Source organism: Sceloporus occidentalis, unplaced genomic scaffold (assembly GCF_023333645.1).
Source record: "Sceloporus occidentalis isolate IW3139 unplaced genomic scaffold, rSceOcc1.0.p SCAF_6, whole genome shotgun sequence".
Taxonomy (NCBI): domain Eukaryota; kingdom Metazoa; phylum Chordata; class Lepidosauria; order Squamata; family Phrynosomatidae; genus Sceloporus; species Sceloporus occidentalis.
The window spans coordinates 119,294,601-119,311,401 of NW_028316986.1; the positions used below are offsets into that span (position 1 = coordinate 119,294,601).

Sequence of the window (16,801 nt, forward strand, 5' to 3'; positions counted from 1 at the left end):
AGAATAAATGTCTTAGAACTTAATAGAAATCTGGTACAAATAAACACTCAACCCTTTCCGAGAATAAGCCCTATTTAACATAGAGTACTGCAAAGTGAACATGCATAGGATCACACTCCAGAAATGCATTTTTATCTTTTATGCAATGTTGAGCATGCCTAAGAAATTAAGGGCTTTCATACCATTACTGTATAGGTTTTGGTATCATGGCTTCAGTCCTCTGGCCTTTTCCTGGGGATTTGGGAAAGTCATCAATGTCCCCCTTCATATCTTCTCCGACATTTTGGAAGAAGGAAACATAAGTATCTCATTCATAAGGTCAAGCAAGTCCCACAGCAATGCAGACACAAATTGTACCCACTCCACTCCTTTGCATTAGTACCTGAAGTAGCTATGCAGGGAGGAACTATATTGACCCTGTGTATCCACATGTAATTGTATTATCCCTTTTTGTGCCTTAGTGTTTTGGGAAGTCTGCTGCAAGTGCAGGTGTGGGCAACTACAGCAGGCTACAAGGCAGAGTTTTCTTTCCTAGAAGCACATGCTACACAGACCCCCCCCCTCAAAAAACAACAACAACAACCCAAAAATCCAGAAGACTACATCGACTCCTGGTTTAGAAAAAAGTGTGGCTGGGGGAGCATTTGTAATATTTGACCTGTAACTTTCTGGAGGCTGTCAGAATTAGCCATACATTTTGCAGGGAGGTAGAAGAAAGGCAGTTGGATAGCCTGGGGAGTATGAGGGCTGCTACAAATAGACCTGGGGGAAGGCACATTGTGTCCACCCTGCTGTAGTGCTTGTCTCACAGTCCAAACTACACCCTGCCCCACCGGTGGGTGAACCCAGTCTGCTCATGCTTTAAATTCAAGCCATTGCTCTAGCCAGAATCTGGCACTCTTTCACACTCAAACAGATCTCTTCTTTCTCCTATGGAGTTTCACTATTCGGCTTCTGTGGATAAGGAGCTGCTTGCTGCTGATTCTGATGTCCAAAGTGGGAGATACTGAATGTAACACACACAGTACGCCTGGAGAAATTACTTTGTCAGACATCTCCCTGAATCCCTCAGCACTGGCTGTGCTGGCTGAGAGAGTCTAGGAGTAGTAGTCCAAAACAGTAATTTCCCCCCCAAGGGCTACCAATATATTTGGCAGCCAACCACATTGGATGCAAAAGCTTTACCCTTTCAGAAGCTTTCCAACCAGTTTCATGGATGCTCTGAAATCTGATCTCATCTGTTATGCAAAAATCTGTTACGGATTAAATTTCCAACTTCCCCCCACTAATTTTTAGACCAGAAGCTGATTTCCAGCTCTTTTTGAGCTCTGTGAAAGATGCCAACTCCGTGGATAATTCAAGGGGAGACATTCAGCTCCAAGCCCAGAATCTGGCAAAGAAGGTATGCATAAACCTATTAAATTTGGCATGTTCACATACTTAGTAGATCAAAACCAAAAGGAAGGAAACGTAACATTAAGTGTGCATTAGTTGTGGTAGTAGTAGTGGTACACTGAGCCCTTAGTATCCGCTAGGGTTTGGTTCCAGGATCCCCTGTGGATACCAAAATCCGTGGATGCTCCAGTCCCATTATAAAACGGCGTAGTAAAATGGTGTCCTTTATGTAAAATAACAAAATCAAGGTTTGCATTTTGGAACATATATTTTTTAAAAATATTGTCATGCAGTTGATAGTTGAATCCATGGATAAAAAATCCATGGATATGCTGACTATAATGTTATATTTTACATCCTACGTTGTCCCTAGTTTGGGACTCAAGGGCCTCATCTGTGCTACAGAATTAGTGAAGAATTAATTAGTTAAAATCTTATTCTCTGTTGTTCTTACTGTGTGCCTTCAAGTGTGCCTTCTGACTTATGGTGACCCTGAGGTGAACTTATCATGGGGATTTCTTGGCAAGATTTGTTCATAGGACGTTTGCCATTGCCTTCCCCTGAAGCTGAGAAAGTGTGACTTGCTCACCCAGTGGGTTTCATGGCCAAGAAGGGAATTGAAATCTGGTCTCCAGAGTCGTAGTCCAACATTCAAACCGCTCTACCATGCTGGCTCCAGGAAACAACTATACTCTGTGTAATTTATAAATAATTGTTTTTACCAATGTATACAGTGTAGCGTGTATAGGTTTTGCTGCTCATTTATGCCATAGTCCATTTGTCTGTTTTGTCTTTGCTATAGTTAAAATGTGATGCCATAGTGAGCAAAATTGGCACAGGTGAAGGGACAGTGAACTTCACAGTAAATCGAGAATTGTTAGCAAAGGTAAGAACCTATCTCTGACATGTATCAAAACAGCAAAAACATAGCTGCTTGATGTAAAAACAACAACAAAGCTACATGTTAAATCCAAGCTTTGTATATGGATAGGACTCTGGAATATGTAATTATTTTATTTAATTACATAAATCTATTCTATATCTTCAATATAAATTTATATTACCATGTCAAGTAATTAAAAAATGACAAAAGTTCAGTTTAAAAAAAGTAATAAAATTAAGGATGCAAACTTGCACCTGAAACTAAAACAATAATAGTTTGCACAAATAGCCAGTAAAATCAAAAGTACTGTGAATTTAAAAATTAACATTAAATAAAATTAACCTTTCCTTAACACTTGGAAAAACATTCATGTTATTGTATGATTGAAATGCCTTTCAGTGGAAATACTGAAAATTGGTGGTTTTCCTACTTCACCAAGAAGGTTCATATGAATGCAAAAAAAGAAAAAGAAAAGCTAAGCAGATCAACTACTTCTGTGAATCTACAGGCTCCCTGCTACAGCATGCCCACACTGTACGCGGGCTTGCCATATGCGGACTTGAGGTCACGCAGATGGCGAGCCCTGATATGGTGAATGGGGTGTGCACCCCATTCAATTGAATGGGGCTTGAACATAGGTGGAATTTGCCTTACGCGGAGGGGGGTGTCTGGAACGGATCCCTGTGTAAGGTGATGGTGCACTGTAATATTTGATAAACTGCTGTGATATCACAAAAGCCTTTTTTGTATGTGGAAGTTGCGTGAATGATGCTACATGAACATTGTTGAACAATAAACTGTATGAACAGTATTGAAATATTCACCTATTTTTGTTTCTGTCTTCTAAATTAGTACCTGTATTTGCTGTATTTGTTTCCTAAGACAGTGTTGCAGCAAGTGTTTGAAGATGGCCCTCAATATGGACTGAAGAGTGAACTTTTCTCAGAATTGCATCCCCAAAAGGTTGTAATTGACTTTAGGTGAGTGTATAGGCTAAGTTATTATGATTCATATTACCAAAATGACTTCACTATCACAGGAGTCTGGGCTGTTTAAGCAGGTGCCTTTTACTGTGTGCCAGCGTAGATCCACTGAGCTTGTTCTGGGGTTAGTTTTATTTGTGTCATTCTTTCAACTGCAGTGTGTATCTGAGTTCTTATTGCTTTAAAAAAGACATATAGGTTCTTTTTACTCCGGAGGGAAGCCATGCACGTTGGTGGCTGTGGTTTCCTTCCGGAGGGAAATAGGCTGCTGACAGGCCCCCCTTTTTGGGTGGTCTGTCCCAGGCCATAGTTAGGAGATATGAAATATTCCAACACATCTTCCCCTGGAGCATATAGACTGCATCGTTCACTCTTCTCATTCCTGTTGTGTCGTTGTGTACCTTGAAGTCATTTGCAACTTTGGCAGCCATAGGGAAAATCTGTTCCAGGGTTGTCTTGGCAAGATTTGTTCAGAGAGTGGATTACTGTTGCCTTCTATTGACGCTGAGATAGTGTGACTTGCCCAAGGTAACCCAGTGGCTTCAAATTAGTAGAATTTCTGTTATGACCCAGCCTTTATACGTTTAATGCAGTCAAATATAGGAAAAGTCACATGCCCAGGAAGAGTAATTGAATTCCACCACTTCATCTTAAGTCAACTATGAATCAGCACATAATCACTGATTATAGGCTTCTACGCTGGGGATTTTGCCCCAAAATACTTTAGTGCAAAGGTAATATATTTTCAAATCCGAATTACTAATGCTTTCATTTGGGAATGGATGTATATATTGCATTGCTTTTCTGTTTTCATGAGTTAGCATCCCAGTCATGTTTTCATTTACACTCTGTATGACACAAGAGGAGTTTGGAAACACAGCTGTTTTTTATGTAATGGTCTGACTATCAAGAACTCTCAGCTTTCAATATTTCTTGCAGTTCACCCAACATTGCAAAGAAGTTTCATGTGGGTCATTTGCGTTCTACAATAATAGGTAAGGCATCATTGAACTGGAATCTAAAAGGAAGGAAACAGCATAATACTGATGAATTGAGCTGAGGTGGAAAAATTAGCTTGTAGCATGCACTTCTCAAAGCCATTTTTGAGGCAATTTTTATTTCACTAAAAATGCCCTCAAACTCCCTAGTTCACTTAATGATTTACTTCCTGATTTTAAAAAGGCTTTACTCTAGCTAAAATACCGTCCCTGTCCACATGGTGACATTGTCCCCACGTCCTCTACAGAGCACACTGGGCATTTTGAGTTTAGTTTTCTGTGTGAGGGTTTTTCTTAAAATGTGAAACTTTGAGGCTTATGTTTGCATTTTGTTCATAACCACAAAAAAGGCTAAGCAAACAACTTCAGTGATATTATATAGTACCAAATCTACAAAGGGGATATAAATAATAACAGTGTAAATATATTTCAATGAAAAATGAATGTATTATCTCTCAGTGTTAAAAATTATGAAAACAAAATGATAAACACAATAACAGAAAATCAAGTTATAATGAAAAGAGTTGATAACAAGAAATAAACAATATGAAAAATTTAATGATATTGTTGTTGTCCTCAAGTTGACTTTGACTTATGGCATCCCTATGAATGAGAGACCTCCAAGTCACCCTATCCTCAACAGCCTTGCTCAGGTCCTGCAGACTTATTTGTCCTTTTTGCAGTCCAGGGAATATGCAGAACTGTCCTCCAACACCATTCCCCAAATGAGTTTTATCACGTCTTACCAGCCTTCTTCAGTGTCTACCTTTACCCTTGAGGATCTTGTCTAGTCCCTTCTTGCCTGCCCTTCTAAGTCCTTGTCTTCTTCTGCTTTCTTGACTGCAGTCTCCATTTTGATTAAGCATAGGATATTTTTCACTATCCCAATGTCTTTATTGTCTGCTTTAAAGTTATGTAAATCATCTATGGTCATTATTTTTGTTTTCGTAATGTTCATCTGTAAACCTGCATTTGCATTTTCTTCATTGAGTTTCTTCAATTGTCATTCCAACTTTTAGTTCTTTTCTGCTAATAGTATGGTAGCATCTGTGTATCTTACATTGTTGATGTTCCTTCCTCCAGTTTTCACATTTTCTTCCTTAGAGCCTTATCCAGCTCTGAATGTGTTATGTTCAGCATACAGGTTAAACAAATAGGGTGATAAAATGCATCCTTGCCTCACCCCCTTGCCAATTGGAAACCATTTCATTTCTCCATATTCTGTCCTAGAAGTGGACTCTTGTCTTGAGTACAGGTTACACATTAGGATAATCATATGTTGTGGTACTCCTGTTTCTTTAAGAGTGGTCCATTGTTTTTCATTATCTACACAATTGAAAGCTTTGTTATAATCCATAAAGCACAGGCTGATTTTTTTCTGAAATTCTTTGGTACACTCTCTTGTTCTACTTTTTTGTTATTGTTTTCTGTTTCTCTGCACCGATTGCTGCATTAGTTCTCTTTGTCCTAACGCACAAGTTGTTGAACACTTGCTTTCAGGGTTCTGACCCTATTTCTGGCCCATTTTAGAATCATAGAATCATAGAGTTGGAAGAGACCACAAGGGCCATCCAGTCCAACCCCCTGCCATGCAGGAAATCACAATCAAAGCATCCCCCGAATTTTACTTTTGCATTTTGCCTGTGCTTAACTGCATAAAGATTTTCATCTGTCTTCCAGTGGCACTTTTTTCCCCTTTTTGGTTGCAGATGGTATCTTTTTGTGTTCTTCCCTTACAATGTCCCTGGCTTCAGTCTAGAGTTCTTCTGGCTTAATAGTGCAAATTATTTTAAATGTAACTTTAAATTCTACGGGGATGTTCTTCATATTGTATTTTGGCAGAATGATTGATTTGGTGTTCTTTTTTATCTTTACATTAATATTTGATATTAGCAGTTCCTTGTCTTTTTTCTCTTTTTTTTTTTTTTTTTGCAGAGAGAATGGAGTATCCCCATCTTCTGCTTCCACTTATGTAGTCTGTCTGATTTCTATATTGGCCATCAGGTGATGCCCATGTACATCCTTGGTATCTGCTAAGGTTTGTTTCCTGGACCCTCTGTGGATACCAAAATCAAGTCCCATTAAATACAACGATGTAGTAAAATGGCATCCCATATATAAAATAGCCAAAGCAACATTTGCTTTTTGGAATTTGATTTTTAAAAAGAAAAAAAAATCAAATTGTGGATGGTTGAATCCATGGTGGATACAGAGGGCTGACTGAATATAGTTCCTTCTTTGGTTGTCTGAAGAATTTGTTTGCAATTAACAAACTGTTGGTTTCACAAGTTTTAAGCAGTCGTTCTCCTCTTTCATTTCTTGGTCCTAGGACAAATTTTTCTACAATGTTTGGTTCTGCTCTGATTCTTTCTTTTGCATTCCGATCATTTGTGATTACGAACATTTTCTGTTTTGGTGTGTGATCAATATCCTCCTGGACTCCAGTGTAGAATCTTTCTTCCTCTTCTGCCACTGAGGTTGAAGTCTTATTGACATGCTTCTGTCAGATTTTGCATTATATCCCACGAGTGTTCTTACTACATCTCTCATCTCTATTAATGCCACCCCATTTCTTTTTAGATTTCCATTTCCTGAGTAAAACACATGTGTAGTCTGACTGAAAATGCCTCATTGCTGTTCTGTTCAGCTCACACTCACCCCAAATATTGTAATGTTTATACTTTCCATTTCTTGTTTTACATTGTGTAGCATCCCCTAACTTATGCTTCTCACATACCATGTTCCAATAATATTTGTTGTGATGCTTCAGATTTTTATTTCACCTCTGAACTCATCAACAGCTGAATGTCCTATCAGCTTGAGTCCAGTTGCATCTTTAGCCACAATGCTACTCATAGTTGTCTTCTGCAGTACCCCACTATCTTATTGAGTGCCTTCTGACCTAGGAGTCTCATCTTCTGGCTTTATCTCTTGTTTTATTGTGTACTGTCTCATCATAGATTTTTTAAGGTACAGGGCTTCAGGAGTGATTTACCATTGTCTTTTCTGTTCAGTACTAATAAGCATTATCTATTGGGCCACTGCTATTACCTCTCATTGTCACCCCCCAGCACACTACTGTTGCTGCCCAGTATCTGTTTGGTGCATTTACTTTGGCTCATCAATAAAAGCCTGTCTGACATGAGAGACCCTACCAGCAACATACTCTTACCTCATAGGAGCATGCAGTCCCACCACAACAGAAAGGTAGTGCCATGGTGGGAGCAAGAAATTAGTGGAGGCAAAATAATTGAAATAACACGAGATTGCCAACAGTGCAGGATTTCCTTACACATGCCTGTTCCAATGTATCTTCTTCAAATTAGCCATAACTTCTTGATAAACAATCACTTGAGATATTTTATGACCCCCTGGATATCACAAAGATCAGGAATGTTTTTGTCTTCAGAAGAAGTACCTCCAAAACACGATCTAGTGCTTTGCTGAAGCTTTTTGTCTGGCTTTTCAGCAAGGGTTTATGGAGGGGGGGAGATACACCTGATGCAGAGGTACATAACTCTCAAGGATTTGATGCCACTGATGTCTTGACAGCTGCCTGTCTTGGTTTTTTTCTGTTTGTTAGAGGTGTTTCTTTAATCAGTGTAAGACACTGAAAGTGGAAAGCTACCTTCAACATTGGCTCAATATGCCACCTATTCATTTTATTAAGATTATTAATTTTTTATTAAAAATTTTTTTTCAAAATTTGACACATAAATATAGACAAACAACCACTTTCTCCCCTTTCTTCCCCTTTCCCCTTCTTTTTAAAAAAGAACTTCCTGCTTGCTATCTGTTTGGTTTCTTTATTCTTTTAAGTTCCTTTTCTAGTCTGACTAATTATCATAATAATAATTATCCGCATTCCTTCAATTTACTTTTTAGTAACAACAAAAAGAAAAACACACTTACTCTTACACACACACACACACACACACACAATAATAGAATAATAGAGTTGGAAGAGACCGCAAAGGCCATCCAGTCCAACCCCCTGCCATGCAGGAAATCCAAATCAAAGCATCCCCGACAGATGGCCATCCAGCCTCTGTTTAATGACCTCCAAGGAGGGAGATTCCACTACACTCCGAGGGAGTTTGTTCCACTGTCGGACAGCCCTTACTGTCAGGAAGTTCTTTCTAATGTTGAGGTGGAATCTCTTTTGCTGTAGTTTGCATCCATTGTTCTGGGTCCTAGTCTCTGGAGCAGCAGAAAACAAGCTTGCTCCCTCTCATGAGGACATACACAAGAGAAAAGACAGAATTTAAATTGCATAACTATCAAACTCCATAGCATTAATATGCCCTTTTGATTGTTTTCAGTATGCAGCCTGTTCTTTAATAACTTCAAAAACAAAAAGAGATTAATTTTATTCTTGAAAGGTCTCATTCAGACTAATTTTAGAGCTCCACTGGGGAATTCTGGTTTATGGAAGCCATTATATTTGTTGCATTTGATCAAGAAAAAATGGAGTTCATCCTACGTCAAAATGAGCATTTGGGATGAACCATACAGCTTACTGTGATTTATTTTTAGGAAATTTTGTAGCAAATCTCAAAGAAGCTCTTGGACATCATGTTAAAAGAATAAATTATCTTGGAGACTGGGGCATGCAGTTTGGTAAGAATTTTTTATTTGTTTATGAAGTCTCATGGTTGCATATCTGGATCTCAGCTTTTTCCAAAGTTTATGATGCTTATGATGTTGATTCAGACTCAAAGAAATATACAATAATTTTGCAAGGCTAATGGGGCTGTGGGTGGCCTTTTTAAAATATCATTTCCCCATGCTTAATTACAAAGTATTTTTGAAACTATCTTAAAAGCAGTCAGTGGTATGACATATTGATAGCTGTTCAAAAAAAACTGGCTGGATGTGACCAATCCCTTGTGCATTCCCAATGCAGCTCTTTTGCTTCCAGCTATCATATCTGAATCGGAACCCTGTGGACATTTTCCTATACAGAAAAATGGCCCCATCTCTGTGTAAAATGGTGCCTTTTTTCTTTATTCAAACAGCTTTCAGAGTTGTGCATTGTTCTTGTTACAGCTAACTAAGGTTCATGTGCACTGCTTTCCCGTGCAGTCACCTTGAGATTGTGGCTTGTATTTACAGTCAGTTTTGAACAGGTCCTTAAGGCAGGAGTGAGTAATGTATAACTACAATGCCCATTATCCCTCACCACTGGCTGTGTTAGCTAGGGCTGATAGGAGTTGCAGTTCAGTAACACTAGAAGAGCCATAGTGCAACCCATGAAGCTGCTCCTTTTTCTGGTCAAAACTAAAGGGAAGTGGGGAAAACAGTATTGTTGCTGTTGTTGCTGTAATTGTTAAAATGCCATATTTTCCCCAGATACAGCTAAAAGCAGTTAAAAGCAAGACCATTAAAAGTAACAACAAATAAAAAATGTAACACATTCTGAAAGGCCCTTTCCTGCTGAGCAATCACCCATCAAAAGTTTGCTAAAACAAAACATTTAACTTCCCCATGAATGCATAGCAGGGGAAACAGTAGTCTAACCTGTATGTAGGAAAGGTGTTCCAAAGCCTGGGAATGGTCACCGAGAAGGCCCTCTCCCATGTACATGTGAAAATGGTGGAAAGGAAGATCTCAAGACATGAGCAGGCCCATATAGGTAGATAGGGTCCTTTAGACAACCTGGTAACTTGATGATCGATTAATTCATTCAGATAACATTGATGTACATTTTTCATTGGTCTTGGTCTCACCTAGGTCTCCGTACAGGTCAACAAGGCGTCAAATGCCTTCAGGAGTAGCTGTTCACCGTTTATAGGTTACTAGGTTTTCCTGCACTGTTTAACTTGAAAAAACTCAACAATTTTTCAAAACCAGGCATGGACTTCCCACTGCTTGTTTTTGTTGTTGTTTTTTTACATTTTTGGCACTTTGTGAAGCTTTTGAAAGTTCATCTGGCAGCAGATTGATCCCCCAGACCTGCCACAGTTGCCCTCCCCTGATGTAGAGAGATGCAATGATGTAAAGCTAACTTGAAATATATTTAAGGAGGGTCACATGTTCCCAGTCCTACAGTAAGGGATGTGCCAACGTAAAGCTGGAAAGCTACTTTTAAGAATATGTGTTGCAATGCGCTGAAGCCTTCCATAACTGAGCAGTGGTAGAGTGATGCTCTGGATTGTAGTTGCTTAGTTATGGATGGCTTCAACATGTCATTGTATTCATTCTTCTTAAAAGCAGCTTTCTAAGCTGTTAGCTGAGGAATATAAAAAAAGTGCAAATAAAGTTTGCTAAAATGAATAACATTTGTCCTCAAGTGAAAAAAAATCTCTCTTAATATTTGTTCCTCCTCCTTTGATTTGTTTGGCCAACATCTTTTGCCGAAATGTAAACAAGGTTCGAAATATCATACCTCAGTATATCATACCTCATGTTCCTAGAGAGAACATACTAATCAATTCCACAAATAAGCAAATCCACAAAAATCAAAGCTGCAAATATGGAGGGCCAGTTGGATTTGATTCCATTGGCTCATGCTCTAGTCTCCTCCTTACACACTGAGCTGTTTTTCATCACCACAGAATCCTGCCAGAAAGTTAAGAGCTGGTTGTAGACACAACAGTGCCCAGGACAGGGCCTAATTTTTCTTCTTTTTTTTAAATCTTAGGCCTATCTTCTGTAATCTTCCTGCCAACCCTGATACAGCTCTGCTATCCACCGGTTTTCAGGGACCCTAAATAGAACTTACTCTGCCACTAATAAATCCCCAATAGTTATTGCCTTCATCTGCAGACATGAGTATTTGGGGCACTCACCAGAGTGTTCTTCATTATTCTTACCTTGATATTTATTTAACAAGATATTATTATTTTATTGCAAGAATAAACAAACAAAGACAATATTACCCATTTTTAATCCACACTATTCTATTGTAACAATAATTGTGTGTATTATTAAATACTTATTGCAGGTCTTTTGGGAGCTGGCTTTCAGCGTTTTGGCTCTGAAGAAAAATTGCGGTCTAATCCTTTGCAGCATCTTTTTGAGGTTTGTTAATGTACACTAAAAGAATCTGAACAGGGGAAATAGGACTCCCATCAGGCACAGTCAGCATGGGCAGCTGTTAGGAGTTGTGGGATACTTATCCAACAATGTCTGAGAAAGGTACAGGTTCCTCACACCATTTATTCTGACTGCCAGTTCTTTGGTTTCCCAAAGCCACTGGTCTCTCATTTGTGCTACTTGTGAATCCATTCATTGCTCAGAGATGTTACTTTCTTTGGATGTTGTGGCCATGTTGGCTGGATTCTGGCAGCTGTTCAAAAAAGTAACACACACACACACATCCTGGATTATATTGTTTGACTTGACCAGGAATGTTCAAGATCCAATCTGTTCCACCACTGAGCTGTTGTCCTTTTCCTGCTTTCTGATGGGGAGATTCATTCAGATAACACTGACATTTCTCATTGGTCTTGGTCTCACCTAGGTCTACGTACAGGTCAACAAGGCATCAAAAGAGGAAGAAGATATTAAAAAGCAAGCACAAGACTTTTTTAGAAAATTGGAGCTGCGTGAAGAACAAGCAATTTCACTGTGGCAACATTTTAGAGATGTTAGCATTGAAGAATATATCCGGATGTACAAGGTGCCTACTTGGATCTTTTCTTTTAATATACATAAATTATCATATATATCCAGGGAGCAGTGAATCTTTTGTGTTCTTTCTCATCTTTATTATTGATGCTTAAGCCAAAGGCCATTCGCATGATAAAATATAAAATATAAAACCAATAACAGCAATTTAGAATTATAAAATATCCCCTCAAATAACATCCAGTTTTAATACATAATACATAATATACTTCCAATCAGTCAAATAGAACAACATTAAAAAAAGTGGGAAAAGAGAAAAAAAAGAAAGAAAAAAAAAAAAACACTTCAAAGTTTGGGTAAAATCATCCACCTAACAACCATTAAAAGCATTGAGAAGAGAAGTAAAAAAAAGAAAAAGGAAAAAGCTTCAAAGTTTAGATAAGGTCATCCCCCTGGCAATCAACTGCGATGTCTGCCATTACCCTTGCCCGAATTTTAATTGCTGCTGAAGCAAATAGTGAAACCTTATAAGTTACCTTAGAATCGATATCAGACAAAAGATAATAAATTTTTTCAGAAATGGTATTAGACTGTAAATTGGACAAAATAGATCCCATAAATTTAGTTCTTGGACCAGTATATAGTGAGCAAGAAAACAAATAATGAGGTAAATCCTCAATTTCTGAGGCTCCACAAATACATAAACGGGAATCCTTAGGTGTATGTGAATATCTACCATCAATCATAGCTGAGGGCATTGTTTGGAAGCGGAGAGCTGTAAAAGCCTGTCTAAGCTTTAAAAATGTAAGATTCCCTAAATAAACAGCCATTTGATGGTCCAATTTATATAATCTAAACCATTTAGAAAATTTCGAGTTATTAATAGTCAGTCTATCCAGATGCATATCTTGGTTAAAGATATATTCACGAAGTTTCTCTCTTGTATTCCAACTGGAAGGATTTTCAGTTAAAGCAGGATATGTTTCAAGCAGCCTCTGGTATCTTGAGCTCCATACTTTACAGCTTGGTATATAATGAAAGCACAACTTAGGAAAAACCTTAACCATAGAGTCTTTTACAGATCTCCAATAATTAAATAAAGTAAAATGAATTCGAGCTCTAATAGAAGGAAGGCCAACCTCCGCCCGAACCAAGGCTGCAGGCGTACCAGGTGGGAGTAGGAGTAACTTCCTAAGAAACATATTCTGGATGGCCTCCAGTTTGGCCAGTTGGGAATCATCCCAACCCCATACGGCCGCGCCATAAAGAATGTGGGTTATAACTTTGCTCTGGAATATTTTAACAGCAGGTGCTACTAAGTGGCCCCCTGCCTGATTATAGAATCTAAGGATTGCTCCAATTAATCTCACAGCTACTGCTCTACTGGCTTCTATATGGGGCTTCCAAGAAAGATTTTCTGTAAAGTGAATGCCGAGATACTTAAATTCTCTGCATTGTTCAATCTGATGACCATTAATAGAGCAACGAAAAACAGCGTGTCTTTTCCCAAAAACCATTACCTTTGTTTTCTTGTAGTTAATAACAAGCTTTTCCTTGGAACAAAATGCCTCTAACTTGGAAAGTAACCTTCTCAAACCTATACGTGTAAGTGAGATTAAAACCATGTCATCGGCATATAACAAAATAGATATCTTTTTAGATCCAAGTGTAGGCGGGAAGAATTCTGGGCCAGAAAGTACTGGGATAATATTATTCAAAAATAAATTAAAAAGTGTTGGTGCCAAAAGGCATCCTTGTTTAACTCCTTTATTTGTGGGAATGGGATCAGTTAATGAGCCAGAAGTACCAACTCTAATCCTTGTTGTTGTATTGGTATAAAGTTCCTTAATCAGAAACAATAAGCGATTGTCTATATTGGTATTGGCCAGTTTAAGCCATAACAAGTTTCTGTCAATTGAGTCAAAGGCTGCTGCTAGATCAATGAAGGCAACAAATAGATGTTTTGTAGGGCCTTCGATTCCTTTCTGGGCTAAATAATAAAGAGTCAAACAGTGGTCAATAGTGCTCTGGCCTTCCCTAAATCCAGCTTGTTCAGGATAAATAATCTGGTTATTAAATTCCCAATCCTCCAACCTGTTTAATAAATATCTACTGTATAACTTAGAATCCACATCCAGCAGGCTTATAGGCCGATAGTTATTAGGATCTTGCCTATCTCCCTTCTTATATATGGGGACGACTACACTCTGCTTCCAGCCTACTGGAGTTATCCCAGTGTTATTAATTTGGGTAAATACCTTAGCTAATATTGGAGCCCACCAATCAGAAAAATTTTTGTATATTTCTGGGGGCATCATATTTTCTCCTGGGGCTTTATTCAATGCCAGAGCTGCAATCAGTTTTTTTATCTCGGATTCTGAAACTGGAGGCCATTGAGGCAGATCGGTATTTTTTAAAACAAAAGGAGAGTAATGCGCTGCATTTGTAGCTCCATAGAGCTTACTAAAGTGGCTATACCACTGTTGTGGTGTAATATGCCCCATAATAACCGGTCTAATCTTATTCATGCTAGAGGCAGTTATATCCCAAAACTGTTTCTCATTTTTTTCTGTAACCGCTTGCGCTAGTTGTTTCCATTGCGTTCTAATATATTCATCTTTTTTGTGTTTTAAAAGTGCCTTATAGGCTGATCGCATAGAGGCTAAGATTTCAGGAGAGATATTGTCGTTATTTCTAAGTGCCTGCCGAGAGCACTTCATCAGTGCTTTCCTAGCACTTTGACATTCAAAATCAAACCATCTGTTAGTTGCTACCGTGTTGGGATTAAATTGTTTGTTACTCACCAACTTGGGCCTAAGCATTTGAATGATAGTTTGGAAGGTATGTAGAATATCTGAAGTGGAATTTAAAATAGCTGATTGTAGGGATTTAAAAGTAATACTCTCCAGCATCTGATGGACTGAACTACCCAGATTAATTGACCACCGTATTCTCCGTTCCCCAATATGAATTCCATTTAAATTTAAGTTTAAATTTAAATTTTGGGGAGATGACCAGGGAGTACCAGGGAGATGAAATGACCCAGTATTAAATAATAATGACAAAGGGAAATGATCACTTTCAACACGACTAATAACTTCAAATCTACAAATATCAGGAACCAGGTTTGCAGATACTATTATATAATCTATTGTACTTGTTCCCCTGTTGGTAACATACGTATATGGACCCGATGTCCGATCATAATGGGTTCCATTAAGGCACAGCAAGCCGTGCAAAGAAAGAATTTCTATAAGTTTAGAGCCCGCTTTGTTGGTAATTATATCCTTTGAAACCCTAGGAACTGGTGCAGTATAAGCAATTGATCTTTGGTTAGTACTCTCCACCTGCCTTGAGTCATTTCCGATTCTAGCATTAAAATCTCCACAAAGTAAAAGCCTTGTAGAGGGATATTGGCTCTCTAAGGAAAATATGGTTTCAGATAAACTATCCCAAATATTATTAGGACCTACGTTCTTTGCTAAGTTAGGGGGGAAATAAACATTTATACAGATTAAAAAACCAAAATTCCTGCTCTTGATACCTAGCACCTGTATACAATGTGGGAAAGCACTAGTTATTGGTTGAATCTCTGCCTGCAAATCTACCGATATAAATATTGTAAGACCACCACTACCACGGCCTCTTGTACAACTTTTAGCTGCGGGGACAGAAAATGCTTGAAATCCATAAAGAGATGGCAAATTAGTTTCAAGGGCCCATGTCTCTTGTAAACATAGAATTTTAAAAGTTTGGAGGTAATTTGCAAAATCTGCATCATGGAACTTATTTCCCCAGCCCATGATATTCCAACTTAATAAGCTTAGTTGTCAGGCTGATGTAAAGTCCATATCATTATCAATGTTCAAGAGTTCTGTTTGAACTGGACCCTTTCGTTTGTTAGTTGCTTCATGCGGGGAGGGTACAGTATTAACTCTCTTAGGTTCCAAAGGTTGTACTGGGAATATAGTTGTAAAATCCTTTTTATTCATTGATAAGAGAGCATCAATAGAACTCATGTCTAAAGCCCTCTCTACATCGTGGGCCTCAGCGGTAGTTATTGAGTTCCACAGTGGTATGGCCAAATCCTTTGTAGTAAGCAGCATATTTTTAAGGTCGTCCACTCTGGATGTGATGTCATTTTGTTCTATATTAATTATTAAATCACTTAAATCTGTGGCCAGTTTCTCTGTGGGTTGCCTCTCTGCCGTGCTGTTGGAGATTTTAACTGAATTGGGCTTCGGTGTGGTCTTACTCGGGGTCCCTTTAGGGATTCCTTTAGAAATTGTCAGGTGGGCATTACTTTGAACTGCAGGCCCCCCATTATCATACTTATTAGGGAACAGAGGAGATATAATTTGATCCCGAAAAACCTGTGCTGGGATTATTTGGAATTTGAATAAAAAAGGTTTCATTTTCAGCAACATGAGAGGAATTGTAGATTGTTCAAAAGATAACAAGATTCGTTTATAAGTTGATGTATTAGGAAGCCATTCCACATCAAGGATATCAATGTCGTAGAAGGGCACCTGTAGAAGTTGGCTCAGCGAGGATCTAATAATTCTCTTGGATCTCCATCTACCGTTGTTTATATTGTTGTAGGCAATTTGCAACATAACTTGGTTTACCTGTAAAGTCCTACCATGGTTTCTTTCCCCCATCTCCTTAAAAGTTGCTGATAGATTGCCTCTGGGGTTATTGATAGTGGAAGTCCTCGCTTTACAGGGTATTTCTCTATTAACATAATCTAAATTCTCTTTTGCCACTAATTGCTTCTGCATAAAAGTCTCAAAGGAGTGTTTGAGAAGCTCTACCTGATTAACAATTTTCCCTAAGCGCTCATAAATTGAAATGACAGTGTGAGCTGTTAAAAGGCATTGTTTTGTCACAAAATCCGGTGGATTTAACTTGTTTTGCTTTGTGAGTTGTTCCTTCTCAGTATCTGGCAATTTCTCCCATACAGACTCATT

At 38.4% G+C, this 16,801-nt stretch overlaps 2 protein-coding genes across 4 annotated transcripts in view; one reads left to right on the forward strand and one right to left on the reverse strand.

Moving 5' to 3' along the window:
* Positions 1–16,801, forward strand: part of RARS2 (arginyl-tRNA synthetase 2, mitochondrial) — a 51,294-nt gene that overhangs the window by 1,456 nt on the left and 33,037 nt on the right. For all 3 annotated transcript variants that reach the window (XR_016281773.1, XM_089530781.1, XM_089530782.1), the window contains exons 3-9: positions 1,297–1,402; positions 2,198–2,281; positions 3,161–3,258; positions 4,201–4,256; positions 8,796–8,879; positions 11,206–11,282; positions 11,725–11,883. Coding sequence is in view for 2 of the 3 variants with exons in the window: in XM_089530781.1 (XP_089386907.1) it covers positions 1,297–1,402; positions 2,198–2,281; positions 3,161–3,258; positions 4,201–4,256; positions 8,796–8,879; positions 11,206–11,282; positions 11,725–11,883 (664 nt within the window). In the remaining variant the exon portion in view is untranslated. The remainder of the gene's footprint in view (positions 1–1,296; positions 1,403–2,197; positions 2,282–3,160; positions 3,259–4,200; positions 4,257–8,795; positions 8,880–11,205; positions 11,283–11,724; positions 11,884–16,801) is intronic.
* On the reverse strand, positions 12,189–15,636 carry LOC149311316 (uncharacterized). Its single transcript, XM_089528542.1, has 2 exons — positions 15,097–15,636; positions 12,189–12,333 (listed from the first exon to the last, which is right to left on the reverse strand). Exons 1-2 carry the CDS (start codon positions 15,632–15,634, stop codon positions 12,266–12,268), a joined length of 606 nt encoding a protein of 201 aa, XP_089384668.1. The 5' UTR covers positions 15,635–15,636; the 3' UTR covers positions 12,189–12,265.